At 34.8% G+C, this 19,603-nt stretch overlaps 1 protein-coding gene across 3 annotated transcripts in view; it reads left to right on the forward strand.

The window, feature by feature from the left end:
• The window catches only part of LOC126756463 (semaphorin-2A-like), a 263,501-nt gene that overhangs the window by 222,876 nt on the left and 21,022 nt on the right, over positions 1-19,603 (forward strand). For 2 of the 3 annotated variants that reach the window (XM_050469529.1, XM_050469530.1), the window contains 5 exons: positions 1,296-1,364; positions 2,017-2,124; positions 6,660-6,797; positions 7,749-7,881; positions 9,386-9,742. In XM_050469529.1, the coding sequence (XP_050325486.1) occupies positions 1,296-1,364; positions 2,017-2,124; positions 6,660-6,797; positions 7,749-7,881; positions 9,386-9,742 (805 nt within the window). The remainder of the gene's footprint in view (positions 1-1,295; positions 1,365-2,016; positions 2,125-6,659; positions 6,798-7,748; positions 7,882-9,385; positions 9,743-19,603) is intronic. The other variant, XM_050469531.1, reaches the window with a different exon arrangement.

Below are 19,603 nucleotides of genomic sequence, written 5' to 3' on the forward strand. Positions count from 1 at the left end.
ACCGTTATCGTGCCATGATAACCGATTAATCTATTTGATGCCTGAAATTAAAGCTCGTGATCTCGGCGACATTTGGTTTTAACAAGACGGCGCCATTTCCCACGCATCGCACCAATCAATGAAATTGTTGAGAGAACGCTTCGGTGAGCAGATAATTTCAAATTTTTGGCTGGTGAATTGACCACCAAGAAAGTGTGATTCCACACAGTTAGACTTTCTCCTGTGGGGTTATGTAAAGTCCAAAGTCTTTGCGACCAATCCTGCTTTGATTCAGGCAAAACATCACGCCTAACATTCGCCAATTATCAGTCGAAATGATCGAAAGAGTAATCGAATATTAGAAAATTAGACTCTACAGATGGACCATCTGAGACGTAGCCGCGGCCAACATTTAAAAGAGATAATCTTCGTAAAATAAATGCCAAAAAATGTTCTTTTGAGTGATAAGAAAACCCCCATTAAATTTAAAGTTTCTGTGTTATTTCTTTAAAGATATATACATCCGAGTATTATTTAGGAAAAAGAGTTAATGTTTCAGATTGCTGTTATCTGAAGCGCTGAACACATAGAGAGCGACAGACTGCAAACTACATCTGTCAAATATTAAAATAAACACGTTCTTATGGACACTGTTATTTTGACAGCAGCACGACTACACGACTGCAGGCCGACAGTTGTCGTTCTCGCTAACTTCAATATCCTCCTATTTTTGCCAACGACAGTACGACGACAGTAGAGTTGACAGTAGAGTGGAAGATAGAAAGAGGAGGTAGAGTGGTGATGCCACTAATATGTAAAATGTAAAATTATTCACAGCTCTAACAAACTTGATGTTATTTTACAAATAAAAGCATAAAATAGCTATATTATAGCTCTATTATATCATTTGTAATAACAATTGATAATTTAAAGCAAAAATATTGACCTATTTACTTATTATTTGCATAAAGAATTTCACTTTGAACAAAATATTAAAATTTCATTGAAGTGAAAGGAATTAGTATGGCCACAACGAAATTGTGTACATACAAAATGGAAAACTGCGTTGTTTTGTGTACATGCCGGCCATTGTGTTGTTGTTGCTTCTCAAAGTGTACATGTAGTAAGATGAACAACGACGTTTTCAGTTCACTGTCGTGCTGCTGCAGTCTGTCGCAGTCATTGTGTTTACCACTTCAAGTGGGTTTTTCTTTATTTAAAACGTCAGACTAAACTTTCGAAAATTTTTTTTTTAATTATAGAATATCCAAGCAATAAATCTAATAACCACTTTTCACTCTCTTCTCTATTTGCAGCGTGATGTGCTCATACTGGAACCATCCGGTTCAGATATACTCAGTTGTGTTTCTAAAGGCAAACGGGAGGTATGTTGACGAATGCAAAACATTAATTAAACTAATACTATGAATGGAAACGATACAAAAAAACTAAACAGATAAAATATTTAAATGTAATAAACATAACAATGTAGACCTTTATCACGTAAAAACCTAAATTAGTTAACAATTTAAAATTAAAATGCATGTAAAACATAAATCCCATTATAAAACAACAACATTCACATACATATATTTATTTACCCAACTAACCACTTACATATGTAGTTTACATAACAACTCTCTAAACAAAAGAACACAAGTGTATGAAACAAAAAGCGAAAAACTTTCAAAATTAACAACAAAAACAATTCAATAAAATTTTAACACATTTTGGCAATTAAAATTTAACTGGAAATTTTTAACAAATATGCAATTGTGTTTTTTCTCTCTTTCTCCCCCCATAACTTACAAACGTTATATTTTCCTACTTCATTTGTGTTTTTGCTATTGTTGTTTTCACAATTTCTTTGCTTTGTGTGTGTGCTTTAACTTTCATTTTTGGTGCAACGAAAATAAAATAATACGTAAAATACAAAAACAATATGACCAACAACAACTTTAAATGATGGCGACAACAACAACAACAACAACAACGATACACACACACACACACCCATGACCGACAACTTTCTTCAAGAAGGTGGAATGCCGCAATCACATACGCGTCATACAACCGATGGAGTCCGGCTCGCGTCTGTATGTGTGCGGCACGAATGCGCACAATCCGAAGGACTACGTGATAAATGTGAGTATAGATAATGGGGCAAACATTAATTGTCTGCATAGTTGTATATATGTATTTCGTATGGTGGGTCCAAAACATTATTTTTTTTTCGTTTGGTACTCTAAAAAATAGGCTCTTTGACATCTCTACGAAAATCTCTCTAAGTAATAGCTCCTACTTGTAAGCAGAGGATTTTCCCCTTAAAGGCTTCTATTTTTTTCTTATCATCGGATATTCATATATCGTTTCCAACTTCTTAGAAATATAACTCCTTGTTTAGATCAGGAAATTGAGTGCTCTGCAAAAAGTTCTTTTAGAATTCTCACAAAATTTTTCGCTAAAGTTAAACGCTTAAGAGATATCCCTCTTCAAAAATCAAGGAAAAAACGGAAACAACAAACATGTAAGGAAAGGCTAAGTTTGGGTATAAATGCACATTTCATACTCTTTCAACGTGCAAGGACTAAAGCCAGGGAAGAACTTTGCGGTAGATAAGACTTGTTAGTTATATGGTGTCAAGGGCGAGTTTTCATCCAATTTTATTCATTCTAAGTACAAATATGTACCGTTATGAGAAAAACACATTCCCTTAATTTTATTAAGATAACTCACGTATAGCCGATATATGCGGTACAAAGCCACCTGGAAGTTCGAAAATTGCTGTATTAGGTATATAAGGGCTAAGAGAAGTATTGACCCGATTCAACCCATTTTTAATAGACAGATATATCATTGCCAGGAAATAATTATCACTGAATTTCAATTATAAATCTCACACATTGATTGATGGTAAAAACTCAACTATAGATACTGGGGTCCCCTTATTCGGTACCTTGGAACATGAACAGTTTTGGGTCCATTTAGAAAAATTTTGGTCATCAGGAGACACATCTCGAAAACACTATTCTTGCGAAGTGGTATTTTGATATATGTACATTATTAACTGATTCATGATTTGTATACTGGAAAGTGAAAGTTTCTAATGTAAATTAAAATTGTGTTATATGGGGAGTAGGCGGGGCTGCAGTCCGATTTAGCCCATTTTCACACTGCAAGATACAAATGTCATAGCAATGCTACGAACCAAATTTTGTTGAAATCGGTTCGACGGGTCTCGAGATAAGAGATTTCACCTAAAAGTGAGTGGTACCACGCCCACGGTACGATTTTGATACCAGGTCGTATAAAGTTCTTTCATACCACTACGAGGATTAAATTTAATGTCTCGGGCATATCTAGTTATTGACTTATCTCGCTTTTAGTAATTTTTAACAGTGCCTTTTAATGGAGAGTGGGTGGAGTTATCGTCCGATTTCATCCATATTTACACTGTCGGTACTAGCTCTGATATTATTTGCGTCAGGCAGTTTTGCTTGTTGCACTTTCGGTGGTTTAAAAGATATGTACATTAAACTTATTAGAGGGGGGGCACACCCACTTTTTATAACATTATATTTGAGATAAAACTAGAAAACCTTTAAGCGGTTGACTTTGCCGTTACAATTAAGAGTTCATACTTGTAGACATTTTTATAGACGTGTCTAAAACCCTAATTTTCAGAATACCAAGCAACAAAAAATAATTTTTTTGATCCACCCTAATATACAATACATACGTTTGTATATAAGTAAGTATGTATATAGTAAATATTTAGTTTTAAGTATGCTTAAATATATGTAACTGAGCAATTTAAGAATCCACTTGTATGACATTGTTTGGTTGTTTTTGTTGTTGTGTGCCAATAATACATACATATGTATGGCTAGAGGAATGTAGGGAATCGCATACAATTTAGGCCAGGCGCTTTGTTGTTATTTTATGGCGCTAGCAGTTGACTTTGTGTAGCCACAACTGCCCAATATATTTGTCAACACACACACATATACACACAGGCACTTGTAGGTGTATATCTAACGGTACGTGGCATTGTCGGGGTACATTTGTACATTGATTTCATTTGTTTGGCATTGTTGCCGCAGTGGCATGTGCGCTTTTGGCCGTTTTGTTGGCAAACTAATATGCGGTGCGGCCGAAAATGCTAACACACACACCGCTCCCGCTGCTCATACATACTTCCCGCTTATCAAACAAACCCCTCCTGCTTAACGCAAATGTACAGACATGTGTATGGACAAGTGTACATATCCACTATTTGCCGTATTTCGGGCAGCAGTGTGTGGTGTGTGTAATAAATGAGCACAAATAAACCTGGATTAGTTGGTTGCGCCGCAAAGCAAGGTCACAAACACACACACATATGCATACAACGCACTCACACTTCGCTAGATTGTGCTTAAGTTCGCATGTGTGTGTATATGTGTGTAAACAATGGTCGAAGATTAGTTGGGCGGTCAGGACCGTGGCAATGTTTAGCATTAAATTAAAGTCACTATGTGGCAAATGTCTTCGATTTAATTGCGTTGAGGAAATTTATTTAATGCTCCTTAGCTTAATTCACACATACACCGGCTCATGTGTGTAATGAAAATCTGTGAATTTGTAACGGTTTTAGTTGCTTAATTTATAGCAAAAGCGATTAGGTATGCGCTCAGCTATTTGTAGAATGGTGCAAATTTCATTGTGGAATTTCTAAATTTTTTTAGAATAATAAATTTTTTATAAAATAGTTCATTGTTTTATTTTATTCTAAAATAATAATAAATTCTAACAAAAATGTGTTCCAATGAAAGATTTAATTTTAAAAATAAAAAATAAAAAAACTTCTGGAATAAAATATAACTTTCTCTCTGTCTCTCTTGGAAACCTTTTCACCTCTTTAAATAAGACACTTTTTCAGGGAAATTAGTATTAATATTTATACGTCGGTGCCAATAGTACATCAACAAGCTCAAAAACAAAAAAATTTAAAAAAAACATAAAATATCGCTGGCGACGGCAAGTCTAGTGCCCTTAAAGAACTTCGCTGTTTGGCGCCACTTGGAGATTGCAAGTGCAGCCGGGTCCTTCTCCACCTGATCTTTCCTATGAAGTGGAAATGTTCCTCTGCTTTCACCAGTGAGTACTGTGTCGAATACTCTAACGGGTGGAGTAGTTTCATCCATTCGGATCATCGTTCCATCGACGGTATACGTCGTTGCCAATGCGCAAAGGACCATAAATCTTCAGCAGAACATTTTTCTCGAAAACTCGTAACACTGACTCTTCAGATGTTGTCATCGTCCACGGCTCTGCACCACATAGCAGGACGGGGATGATGAGTGCTATGTAAAGTTCGATCTTTGTTCGTCGATCCTACTTTCATGGGTATTTTCCAGAACTTGGTGAATATCTGGTCAGTTGTTGATTTTCCATGTCTAAAGCCACAGTGATAAGATCCAATCAGTTTGCTGACGGTGAGTTTTAACCTTTTACACAGTACGCTCAATAGAACCTTATATGCGATGTTGAGAATGCTTATCGCACGGTAGTTAGCGCAGATGGTCTGCCTTTTTGAAGATAAGACAGAGTAGACTTAAATTCCAATCTTCGGGCATGCTTTCATCAAACCATATTCTACAAAGAAGCTAATACATGCTCCTATCAGTTCATGTCCACCGTATTTGAACAGCTTGGCCGCAATCCATCGAGGAAGTTCTAAGCTTAACTATTTATTCTGAATAGAGAAAAATAATGAAATTTGTCTCTTTAAGACTTATTTTAGTGTAAAAAAATATACATCTTGTGCCAGTCTTCAGAAACACCTCTTTCGAAAGTGCTTTTAAAGACAATGTTTATTCTAAGAACGCATACTTTCAGAATTGAAGCAACAAACTTGACCTTATATACATAATAGTTTCTAGCAAAATATGAATATTTTTAGCTATACAGTAATTTTTCATAAAACAATGGACTTTCAAGTGTATACGTTAGATACGCTTCGAATGACATCGTCGGCCGATTTCAAAAGTGCAGTTCTGAGCAAAACCATGTTTAACCTCAGAGCGGCTTCGAAACTGCATCTGATTATACATAGAAAAATTTTCTTCTCCGCTATTATACCAATTAAGTAATGTTTTTAGGACCATAAAGTATACTTCAAGCCAAAAAAGAATAATCGAGTTTTTGAAAATCCTATCCTATTCTTAAAACAATTTTAATAGCTGCAATTGGTAATAGAAATGTAATGTTGTATTACTACTAAATATAGGCTAAGTGGATATTTTTCCAGAACCCACCCCCCCAAAACTCCATTTTTTGCATATACACCACCCTCATCAATGTGTAATTGCCACTGTCAGTAGCGTTAACCTTTAATTTCTACAAGCAGTCAAGGAAATAAGTAAAAATACAACAAAAAACAACAACATGAACAACCAAACTTTCAGCAAAACAACGCAAACGGGTGTTTACCTTTTTACCACCTTTACGTATATTTGTATTCCCTACACCAACTAATGCGTTTACTTTGTTTTTCTTTGCCGATGCGTTGTGCTGCTGGTTGAATGCCTTCACCAAAACTCAACGACAACAACTCAACAACGTTGAAATTGCTGACGACGACATGGCGCTCCGTACTCCGTACTCACGTATATTTATCCATATTATTTGGCCCGCAGGCGAACTTAACACATTTACCCAGATCGGAATACGTGCCGGGCATCGGTTTAGGCATTGGCAAGTGTCCCTACGATCCCGCCGATAACTCCACAGCAGTTTATGTGGAGAAAGGCAATGCCTTCGGATTACCAGCGCTGGTAAGTTAAGGCAGAGAAATAAAATAACCGAGGAAAAAGGTAGAAAGAAAATAGAAAGCTGCGAAATTGGAAGCCGAAAAAATGTGTGTAGTTGTTTTTGTAAGTACAACAAGCATGCTGTAGGTAACCGCTGGTATACATGCTGTATGCGCGCTTATTACCAGCCAACTTCAATGCCAACAACAATAAAATTTACGAAAATGCCATTAAAGTGGAAGCATAAGTAAAGAAAACCACGAAAAGTGGCGCAAAGAGAAAAAATTCGGTAGAAAAAAATGTCAATTGTGTAATAAAATTTGCTAAAGAAGGCCAACACAAAATGCGGCTTTGGCCATGTCCTTTACAGCTGCGGCAATGGCCGCCATTTCCGGCGCATAGCCCGTCGCACCGCACCTCACCGCACGATTTTAAAATGTGTCAAGAAATGTACGAGCGAATTAAATTATACGCCCACAAAGAACGGAAGCGCAAAAGGTAGAAAGCCAACCGAACCAACTTTCTTTCCTATCAACCAACTTTTTTCACCAACCAACTTTCTTTTCTACAAACAACATCGCTAGTGCCGTGGTCATGACTACCACGACACGTTCAAGGAACAAAGGGTGTGTAATCAGCAAAGAAAGCATTGAAAAGCGGCAAATTCTGTGAAAATAAAATCAGCTAAAGCACAATAATACTATTGACATGGCCGCAATGGCGAATTCGAGTTCGAATTCTGCCAAAATGGCGCGCTAATTTTACACTTTACTGCCTGGCCCTGACACCGACGCGGTCCAAGTCGTCGACGACAGCATTCCGTGCATTTTCTTTCAACCTTTTTCCTTTGAATTTTATTAGATTTTTTGTGTTTTTTGCTTCAACTATTATTGTATTAGCACTAATGCGCCTGTTTTTTCTGCTTGCTCGCTTGCGTCTCTTCCCTTTATCGCTCGCTCTCGTCTACGTTTGCAGTATTCCGGCACAAATGCTGAATTTACCAAGGCTGATTCGGTTATATTCCGTTCGGATTTGTATAATTTCACATCCGGTCGGAAGGAGCACAATTTCAAACGCACCGTGAAATATGATTCCAAATGGCTTGATAGTGAGTATAAATATAATTTTGTATATACATATGTATGTATATTGGAAATGTTTATTTATTCGTTCTTTTTAGCGTTTATTTTTTTTATTTTCTAGCTTCTTAGTTTAGTGTTTAATGGGTTAGAAGTTATAGTTGAATAGATGGCATTAGGTGTTGCCGTAATTTACTAGACCATTATCATTGGCAGTAAGACGATGTGGCAAGGTGTGAAGGTTTAAGGAAATAGTAAAGATTTAAAGAAGAAGAAGAAATGGTTAAGAATTGAAAAAGATATTAGTACAGATTTAAAGAAGCTTTAAGGTATGGTTAAGGTTGGAAGAATGTATGTTTTGCTTTGTTTTATATAAAAATATTGACACAGACAAAGTAGGTCATTCGTAAAGACACATGTCAGGTTTACTTCATAGAAAAATTGTCCGACTTTCCATACAATCGAACGTGGTATAGAAAGTTAAGTAGCTCTAGTAAAAACTTATGTTTCAAGGCCTTCGCCACATAAGTAAATAATACAGAATATTAAAGGGAACTATTTCTCGGAACTTATACAGCATTAGCGGTTAAGCTCACACCTATACAAAAAGAATTATATAGAATTTCATCTAAAATCTGCGCTACATACTGTTACTACATACTTTTAGGCGAAAGTTGCTTTGAACTTAAAATTTCATTCCAACAGTCCCAAAACCTCGTACTTCTCAAACGGTTAATACTATTATTTTTATATATTGCAAAGACTTTAGCGTCAACTTCTGTACTGTAGAACGTTTTTGAATAAATGTTTAGTTCTTAAAAGAATATTATTGAGGTGTAAATGTATTTTGTGGAACAATTTTACTTAACTCCATTGGACTCCTAAACTTTCCTTCGATGTATAGCAGATTTTCGATATTTTCTGGTGCTTGATACATATCACGTTACGTTCAAGAGAAAGATCACGAAAAAGTTAGGTATAAAAGGGCTTGCAACAAGAATATATTTACAGTATGTTTGAAGGGAAACTGGTTATCCTTAACTGGCTATAATATATTTCCGATAGTAATAGTAAATATAATATAAATATCTTAGGATCGTACTTAATCAGGGCAGAGATTATTCCGTCGTATCTTTTTTTATTATGAGAATAGGTACAGGCGACTTCTTTTGCATATATTTGAGAGCGATAAAGCGACTTTGGCATAGTTTGTATATTTTTCTCGCTATAATGAATTCCGTTATATAAAATGGCAGAAAACTACGAAATTTATCAAAAAAACCGGGATCGTTTGAGTAAAACATGGTTGGAAAAATTACTTTTTATGCGGAAATTTAACAGGAACGAACTTAATATGGGATAAAGCTTGACATATGGAACTGAATCATTCAATATGATTAAACAAAAAAATATAATATTAATTTTAAAGTCCTTATATGAAAGAAAAATCAAAGAAAAAAGAAAATTATAAGACCTTCTTTCACTTATTACAACTTTTTCACATAATACTCCTTACTCCGCTCTCTCATCTAGAACCAAATTTCGTTGGATCCTTCGATGTGGGCGAATATGTGTACTTCTTTTTCCGCGAACACGCTGTCGAGTACATCAATTGCGGCAAGGCGATTTACTCACGCATCGCACGTGTCTGCAAGAACGATCGAGGCGGCAAATATATGATCAGCCAAAATTGGGCGACCTACCTGAAGGCGCGCATCAATTGCAGCATCTCCAGCGAATTTCCATTTTACTTCAATGAAATACAATCGGTTTATAAAATGCCAAACGATGACACCAAATTCTATGCCACCTTCACGACGAACACACACGGCATTGTCGGCTCGGCGGTGTGCAGTTACGACATACGCGACATCAATGCGGCCTTCGAAGGTGAGTAGCGTTATAGTTAAGGGGAGTGGAGGTGTAAAAAAAACAGCGTAGACGCGAATGTGTGGTGGGAGTGGCGCAAATGCGGTGTCTGTTGCCGGCAGCAATCTTTCGTTTTTCACATGCTCGTTTCCGTGAAGTTTTTTATTTGCAATCTCGTTGCTTTTTTTAAATATTTTTTCTGTGTACGCTTAGATTTATTACACCGGCAATTATTCTTGCCTTTCCAGTGCGCTTGTATTGATAGCGTCGGCGAAGTGTGCGCTCAAGCGTATGCTTGTGTGTGTGTGTACAAATGTATATGTGCTTGCTGGATTTGAAGGTAAGAAAGCATATATGTGTATATTCAGCGCTCTGACTGCCAATATTACGACATTCATATATGTACATATGCACATATATATAGTACACACTCAAAGGAATTTCGAATCATATATACTTACGTATATATCTTGCTGAAATTGCATTAGGAGAATTGATAGGATTCCTAAGCGAATTAAAAAGGTATTGGAGATAAATTTAAAACGTGTGTGGAGATATTTTTTTATTGAAATTAAAAATGCTCCGTCACGTTAGAGAAGTTTAGCTGGAGATTTTCAGATGCGAAATGTCGGAAAAGCAAATTGAAAATTTAAGTGATAGATGGTGATATATTGTATTTGCTTAAGGCTAAATTAAAATTATACTAAATTATATTAATTTATTAGATTACAACGGGTTTTATGAATTAGGCATGGCCATTTAATAAAAAATCAAGCTCAATGTGTAATAGTAGACCAGACCTCGTTCTTAAATTTCGTCAAATTTTATTAATATTTTGTTTTAGAGTGATAATCAAGTTCAGAATGGTTCAAGATTTTTTCGGAAAGTATGTGTAGTGTGTGGTATAATATTATACGCTAAAACCCAATGTGTTGCACTAACAGTAATTCGAGTTGGAACTAATGAAACTTCAAATTCACATAAATAAATACATATTTTCGATACGGGTTATATTCACTTGCAAATCAGAAAATACGTGTTTCGGATTCCATTGAACCCGTAACCGATCTCGATGCAGATCTCCGAGAAAAGGAGTGGGATGATGAAGGTCTTTTTGTTTAATATTATCTCAAGTCTAAAAACAAAAAATACTAATCATTACTTTTATTTTTGACAAATTGGCGACTTCCAAAAAAATGCTTTTATTCTTAAAGACAATTCATCCTGTGAAAATTTCGAGTTAATCGGTTTAAGAGAAATTTTCCTTAAAAAACTAAAAACAGCGTTTCGGGAAAAACGCGTTCAAAATTTTGGGAGCCTATTCGACTGCTCGGAAATCTCCTAATGAATACGCTCATAACACAGATCTATATGGCGGATAAACTTCAAATTTTAAGAAAATAATCTCAAATATATGCAGATTCCATACACTTAACAAAAAATGGATCGTTTGAAATTCATAAGTGGATATAACGCTTTAATACAAATTTTTGAATTTGTATGCAAGTCACTGAAAAGCATCTATAAAATATTGCTCTATCTTCAAACTTTGAAATTGATACGATCACAACTTAAAAAAAAAATAAGTGAAATTATCACTGAAATTTTAATTTTTTTTGAAAAAAATGTCTGCCAAAAATCCAATTTTCAGTTTTTTTCCTCCGTCCAAGTTCTAAGTTAAAGTTTTAAATAAAACACGTTTTTTTCACCTTCGATGATCCTGTAAGTAGTTATCCTGCCAACGCGGGCGCATTTTTTTCCGAGGGGTCACCGGAATAACGTCACAATGGCAGAGTTTAAAATATTTTTTTTCAAAAACTTCAGAATTTCTTTGCTAATAGTTTATGTTTCTAATAATAAAAAATTCTAATAAAATATCTCATTTTATATACATGTATGAGAAACAATTTTTTTGAAAAAAGCTATTTCTTACACGAGGTAACCTCTTAAGAAAGGACAAATGGACATACAAGTTAATTTTAAAAATTTGAATTTTATAACTAATCCTAACTCCGCAGGGTTGAAACGCCCAACTTGTAACTTAATTTTAAATATATTGAACATTCGCGTTAAAAAAAACTCGAAAAAACATGAAGTAGTCACACGAGAATCTACTTTAGATAGAAGTAGTTTTTTTAAATTAGTGCCAAGTAATCACAAAATATCATAGAAATAATATATTTATGTATATCTACAACAGAAGATATTTGCTTAATATATAATTGATTTCTTGAATTTCTTTATTTCAATTTATTTGTGTTATTTTTATTTATAAATTAAAATTAATTTAATTTAATAAAATAAAATTTATATAATAAGCTATTTTTCAACTATTTCATCAATAATTCATTCATTACTTTATATAAATATATTCAATATATATTTTTACTATTAATATTAACTATTTTATCACCCTTTAATGCTAACAATTTTAATCAAAAATTCAAATCATCTGACTCACCCATTTCTTTGCTCACTTCCATATGCACATGCACGCGAGAGTAAAACAACTCTGCTGCTCGCTCTCTGCGTCGCTACTTTGGGAATTGGCTTTGCGCAGGGCAGCGCAGCTTTGCTGCTGGCTGCTCATCTTTTCACTTCACTAACACTACACACTGTTCTCACATTTTTCACAACACTTTATAGAAAACTGCACACAAAAGCACTTATTTACTGAGGAGAACACAACTTTACACATTTCTACACTAATTTGCACTTTTTTTAAAACACAAATCATGAATTAACTTATAATAACACAAACTGCACAGGATAAACGTTAGAGATAAACCGTACGCGACGTTCGCTTGAAAGCAACTGAAATAGCGGAACTTCCAATGAGGTAAATGGTAGGAAGAATTGGAAATGGATTGTGGATTAACTAGAATATGGAAGGAGGATGATGAAAGTTTAAAATTATTTTTGTTTTCGTTCATTTTTGCAACTAAAAGTATGCAGTAAAGGGTGACAGGGATAATTATAAGTTTTATATAAGTTCTAATTAGAAAAAAAAGTATTCTTGAATATCAGAGAACGCTTTTATAAAGAACGTAAATCTGATGAGAGAACGTAATTAGGACAATACATGAGGAATGTATAAAATATATTTCTCTGCATGAGGAATGAGTATTGGAGTAAAATAACACAAAAGTGATGGGTTTTGGCATTTTATTTTAACATACTAAATAAAAAATATGTAAAAAGGAGACATGAAATGAAATAATCTAATTATTTTTAATGCAGTTTAATCCAATTCTATAACATAATATAATTTTGAGTTATCTTGTTAAAGAATTTTTTTTTTTTTTTTTATTTTTTGTTATAGAATATGTTTAGTAAAATCATACCTAGAACCTCGTTAGCAATTAATACTAAGTAGTATCATATATAAATAATTAGTTTGTTATCTTTTTGAAATTCAATGAATTTTATCAACACAAAATCTTGCCGAAACTTTGTTAAAATAATTTTTAAATTGTAAATATGTCCGAAATTATAAATAAATATTTATACCAAATTACATGTTATATTGTTGGCAGGGGTAAACTCTTAAACTATGAAATCAAACACTAACCTTAAGCACATTTTATTCAGTTCGAATCGATTGAGAAGATAGGATATTATAAATTACTTGTCTATGCGGCAAATTTAATTTAGAATAAAATTTAATTTTATTATTTTGATTCTCTTTAGCGACCCCGAAGGGCTCCGAGCAGGTGCTCGAAATGTGACCGAGCCTCGGAACGACTGTTCCCGAGCTCTCCCTTCCCTCATTTATCAATCTCAAAAGATAATGGATATGCTAACGAATTAAATAAGCAATATCGTCGATGACGATTGAATCTCTAAAACACCCCATTTGCGTACGCTCCTGTCAGAAGCTAACGAGTTAGTATACATATAAATAATATTTCTATCAAAAACCGAGTTAGGTGAGAGAAGAGAAAAGGATTAGAAAATTTATAGGAAACGATGGCGGCACCTTTTTAACACAAAAAGGAACCACAATTCCAAAACAAGAGTTGTGTATTCGGAATCGATTCTAGATAATTGTGTTAACTTTCACCGACTTGGCAATTTGCACTCTGACAACAATTGTATAGAGAGCTGAAAGTTCCGCATTCGAATTAGTGATGATTACTTAGTTGCGATGTGTTTTACTCATGTAGGTACGTAGAAGTGCAGCCCCTTCCGGCTCAATTAGTGCTAGAGCGCAATTTTGATACACTATTCATATAACCTGTAAATTTTGCTTGCTTTCTCGTTTCATAGTTGGGTTCACACCATTTTTTGCCCTCAAGAAATCTATTATACTTATCATCATTATGGTTTTTTTTAAACACATTAATTGTTTTGTCATGTTTGGGATATATCTGCCTTACTATATTGCATTTGGTTATGGTTTTCCATCCAAATATCTCAAAACTATTTGTTTAAATTGCGTTAAATTGGTCGTTCCTACCGGGCACGGTAATATCTCCGCCTGGCATTCGCCTAGAGAGGTTCCTGCATTGGCCAACTCGTCTACTTTTTCGTTGCTGAAAGTCCATGCCCGGAAACCCAAATAATGAACAAGTGAAGTTGACCAGTCAATGACCTTAAAGCCTTCCTAGATTTGTTGACAATGCTGAAATTAATTTTTGGCGACAACAAGGCCAGCAATGCCGCCTGAGTTTCTGTTTTTATGGTAGTTTTCTCTATCTTACCGTAGTTATACAGTAGAACTCCAAAAAACTTCTGCTTGGAAGAACCTACATATGTAACTGAGTTTGGTAGACGGATAGAGAAAGATATATCAAGAAGATCCGAAGTCCCCATTGCATCCATTGATAATGATTGAGAAAGTATACTCCTACCTTGCTAAACCTTTAGTCTTGATGATATTGTCTCATGGAAGTAACTGTCGAAATCCATCTTTGGAAGGTTATGGGTTGATCTATTCATATTTATTTTGAGCTACATCATAATATTGCTATGTCCATAAAATTTTGTGTTCAAACCATCAACCTTCTTTATGCTGGATCACCCGCCATTTCTAAGTTCCCTCTTTAAAAAAAAGGAAAAACACAGAAACTTCAATTTTAATGGGCAATGTTTATTATCATTCGAAAGAACATTCATTGGAATTTATTTTTTGAAGATTATCTTCTTCAAATGTTGCTCGCTGCAACGTTTCAGATTAAGTTCAATTTTCGATGACCCGTTCAGTATTTCGACTGGTGACTGGCGAATGTCAGGCATAATGTTTTGCTCCAAGGCCTGAATCGACCGCATAAACTTTGGACTTTGCATATCCCTACAGAAAAAGTCTAACGGTGTGATATCACATGATCTTAGTGACCAATCACAAAAATGAAATTATCTGCTCAACGAAGTGTTCTCTCAATAAATCCATTGATTGTTGCGATGTGTGGGAGAAACGCCGTGTTGTTGAAAGCAAATGTCACCGAGATCACGAGCTTCAATTTCATGTATCAAATAGTCAGTCAACAAGGCGCGATAACGGTCGCCATTGACGGCTACATTCTCACCGGCATCATTTTTAAAGAAAAATGGACAGATGATTCCAACGACTGATTGCTCCAATTTTGCTTACTTACGTACCCATTGAGCCAGAAATGGGCCTCTTCAGTGAACTAAATTTGGCTCGGAAACGTCAGCTTGATACGACTCACTCATTATCTGTTAAAAAAAGCTATTGAAAAGAGTACCTCTACTTGGATCATCCGGTAATTGGTCTTTAGTAAAAATATTTGCTGAAGACTTTTAATTAAAATAATGCCATTTTCCTCAGATGTGTTTATTAATAAATCATTTAACTTCCTAAATGTATTTCAACAAAAATCCAATCAAAAAATTACTCGATTGGCTGTAAAATATTTCAGATTGGTAGTGAACAGTCCCAAAATGTGCAACTTTTTTGTATTTTTAATTAACTAAAACTATTTTTCATGAAAAATATTTCCGTTATTGGAATTTACAGGTAAATAGCTCTACGAATACATTCTCATATACTCGTGTATATGTGTGTATAAATATGAATTTATCGCTCGCTCATTTGGTAAGCAAATCTGTGTGCTGCTGCGACAAAATCGCTCTTATTTGCAATCGAAATGCAAATAGCTGCGAAGAAACATTCCAGCAAATAGCCAATTTCTCGCGTTCTAGAGAGTCGATGCAAAATGCATATTTCCATTTTGCATATTTGCCACGAGCAGCAAAATGTGCACGGAAAAATGCACACACGAAAATTATTATCTCATAACTGCAACATAACGGTAAAGTAGGGCAGTTGCAGGCACTTTTTATACATGCCACATGCAAACACACGCATACATGCATACATATGTGTGCGTGAGTATATGAATAGTTAGCGCCGAATAAGCAACAACACAGCGCAGCGGCCATTCACACCCGAAACAGTAGCGAAGGTGGCCGGAAAAAGTGCTGCATTGCGGTTTGTGGCTTGTTTTACTGCCAATTTAAATATTTTAAATGCAAAACGAGATTTTCCAAATGCTTTACTTGGCAAAAGCGTTGCACTTTTTCTTATTTACAATTTGTTTTGTTGTTGTTTGCAACGAATTTATATGCTGTGAAAAGGTTTTTTGATCGCATCTATTTTTCGCGCACACATACCAGCGCAATACACCGATACAAGTCTATATGTGTGTGTGTGTTATTTATATGAACACCTTGTTTGCATATTTTTGATGTTCACTATCTGTCGGCTTTTCTGGTGTGTAGTATGTGGTATCTTTTTATGACGTGTGCCAAATATTTTGTTGCTTGCAATCGCTAACGGTAAACAGCGTGCAAAAAGCGCTGACATTGTCACCGTTGAAGCGCATAGCGTAAAACTCGTTACGCGCCGGGCATTGTTGTTGTTATTATTATTGCTAGTGGTTTTATTATTGTTATTTTGTTGCGCATATTGTTGCTTTTGTTGTTATTTTATTGTTGTCATTTTGTTGCGCATATTATTGTTTTTGTTGTTATTTTATTGAACACATTTTTATTGTTGTTGTACGATTTTTTGTTGTTGTTGTTGTTGATTTTTTTGCATTCGTTAATGTTGTTGTTGTTTTGTTGAGCACGTTGTTGTTGTTGCAATTTTGTTGCGCACTTTGTTGTTGTTGTTATTTTATTACAAAAATTTGCCTTGTTGTTTTTGTTGCACAAATTTTTGTTTTTGCTGTATTTTATTTTTGCGTATTTTTCTGTTGTTGTTGTAATTTTTTATACATACATACATATGTATGTGTTTGTTGTTGTTGTAATTTCTTTGTATACGGTTTTGTTGTTAAAATTTTGTTGCATATATTTGTGTTGTTGCTACAATTTTGTTGCATATATTTTTGTTGTTTTTGTTTTTACTTTTTGTTGCACACATTTAGTAGTAGCTGTGTTTGTTGTTTTTGTTTTCCTGCACACGTTGCATACCGTCATTTTTCGTATTCACTGAGCATTGCCATTCACGTGACTTAATGTGCGTGACAGAAACGCCAAACCGAAAGCCATTTCCTGCGCTGAGGCACTTGTGGTGGCAAGGGGATCCCAGCACGCGGCGGCAGGTTAGCATACGTGCTCCAAACTGCATTTTTCCAAGTGTTTTGATGGGTGAAAAAGAGAAAAAAACACTAAATAACAACAACAAGATATATACAGTAACAACAAAGGCAAAGTTAGAACAACACATCTGAGGCAATAACAACAACATATACGTTAGCTGCCAATGTGCATTTTTCTGTGCGTATTTCTTTCCGCTTTCCTTTGCACTCATTCGTCGCAAGGCAAAGCGCGAAATCAAGACACCTTTGCATACAGTATTTTCGCTTCATAGGAATACCTAGAAAAATGCAGGTACCGCTATTGCGCTGCCTGTGTGCTGCTCCCCGGTGTAAATGGCTGGCTGCTGATTTTTCAAATCTTACAACTTCCGCTATATTTCCTTGCGTATTTCTCATTTCTTGTTGTCGGTGTCAACACTTTTGTGTTATAGCATTTTGTAATGGCGGCAAGACCACGTACCACTTGCCACATTTGCGTGGCTTCGCGCCACTGCATGCTTCAATGCATAACACATTAATTTTTTGCACACACTTTGCGGGAATCATTTCCGTTTCCGTTACTTTTAGTTACATGCATGCAATTTGCTGGCGTTGTTTTGTTTTCTAATTCTTAACGACATTGCAATTTCAAAATGGTGTTCGCGTTGCAGTCAGAGGACTTCAGAGCATTTATATGGGTGCTGTTTTGATTTACTCCATTGTGGGAGAAAAATAGTTTTCTTTTAATTTTCTGGCTCATACATATTTATATTTTTTTAAGTTCAAAAATTGTTATTTATTCTGATAAGAGCACCTGGCAATCGTATTAGAATAAAAAGTGACAATATTTTAGATGTCATATATTACTTGATTGATATTTGTCTAAAAATCTTCGAATGAAAAGTTGTCTTCAGACCTTTAACAGTACTCACTAGCTTTTAGAATTACTTTATTGTTTTATGCTCATTATTAGCAACTAAAATAAACATTTAAATTGGACACATGTAAAGCACCTCGGCTTTATAGTCATATTTACTGAACCCTGTAAGATCTTGGACCGGTCTTGGACCGAATTTTTCATTTTCGTTCACAAAAAAAAAGTTCCACACGTTCGAATTACAGAAAGTAAAAGTAAACTTTGAATTTACCAAGAGCTAACTAGGGAGCTGAATAATGCTTTTCTAGTGCTGGAGTCTCTGTAAAATTCATCGTGTATAACTAACCGCTTCGACGAATTTTGGAAATAAATAAAAAGCATAGTAGGATGAAACCCATTGTGAACGAACAAGATAATTTCAAAAATAAAAGAAAAATAAATTAATGGCGATATGAGTTAGAGATGCAAAAACATCATCGCTGCATCGGAAACATCCATGTTTACTATCCGATGCATCGAAGAAAACCAATGTTTGGACTTTCGGATATGCATCACCCATTGATATAGGGTTTTTTTTTCGATGCATCGACCTATGATTATGGTTATAATGTAATTGCACTATTTATAATGATTTCTAAAGAATATTTGAATGCATCGGCTTATGTTAGAGAGACAATTTATAAAGTTTTTTAAAATATATTTGGAGCAGCATATACTAGAAATTAATACTTCAATAAAATAGTAAGAGGATAGCAACGTTTACAACATTATATTACATCCATAACTGCTTGCACTTTATTATTAGGCCCATCAGATAGCAGCTTATAGCCCAGCAAGAGTCACTTAATATATAAATATCTAGGATCGCGCTAGGATTGGAAGACCATTTGAGTTTAAAGAAAAATAAGTTGGAGAATTTTTACCGCGACACAAATTTGATAGTGTCTATACAGCAGGACAACATTCCATTGGAATGTTATAAGAAGTTAGTACTTATATAAAAGAGTAAGAGAATAGCAACGGAATCAGCTTTAGTATACCATCCAACGTTTTCAGAATTAAAGTGGGTATGATTGGATTCATGTGAGATCTGCTTTCTTCTGATTTGCTTTAAATAAGCATTTAATTTTTTGCACAGTTCTCAAAAGACTTCCATTTTTACAATAATAAGTGTTGCCATATATGTATATATATTTTGAAAAAGAATCCAAACGAATAAATGTACCTTATGTACTTCCGAAACACAAGCGTATACTAAACACTAATGATTATTTTGATGTGACATTTGGCACAGATGTCACTGAGAGTCACACCAACCTAAAAAAAAGTATTTAAACGAACGGAGTTTCACGGGAAATTTAAACTAGAAAGTCCTACTAACTTTTGCCCACATTTGCACTAACTACATATATAAATGATCAGGATGGCGAGGCGAGTTGAAATCCTGATGAATGTCTG

The sequence above is a fragment of the Bactrocera neohumeralis genome, chromosome 4 (assembly GCF_024586455.1).
Source record: "Bactrocera neohumeralis isolate Rockhampton chromosome 4, APGP_CSIRO_Bneo_wtdbg2-racon-allhic-juicebox.fasta_v2, whole genome shotgun sequence".
In the NCBI taxonomy this organism is placed as follows: domain Eukaryota; kingdom Metazoa; phylum Arthropoda; class Insecta; order Diptera; family Tephritidae; genus Bactrocera; species Bactrocera neohumeralis.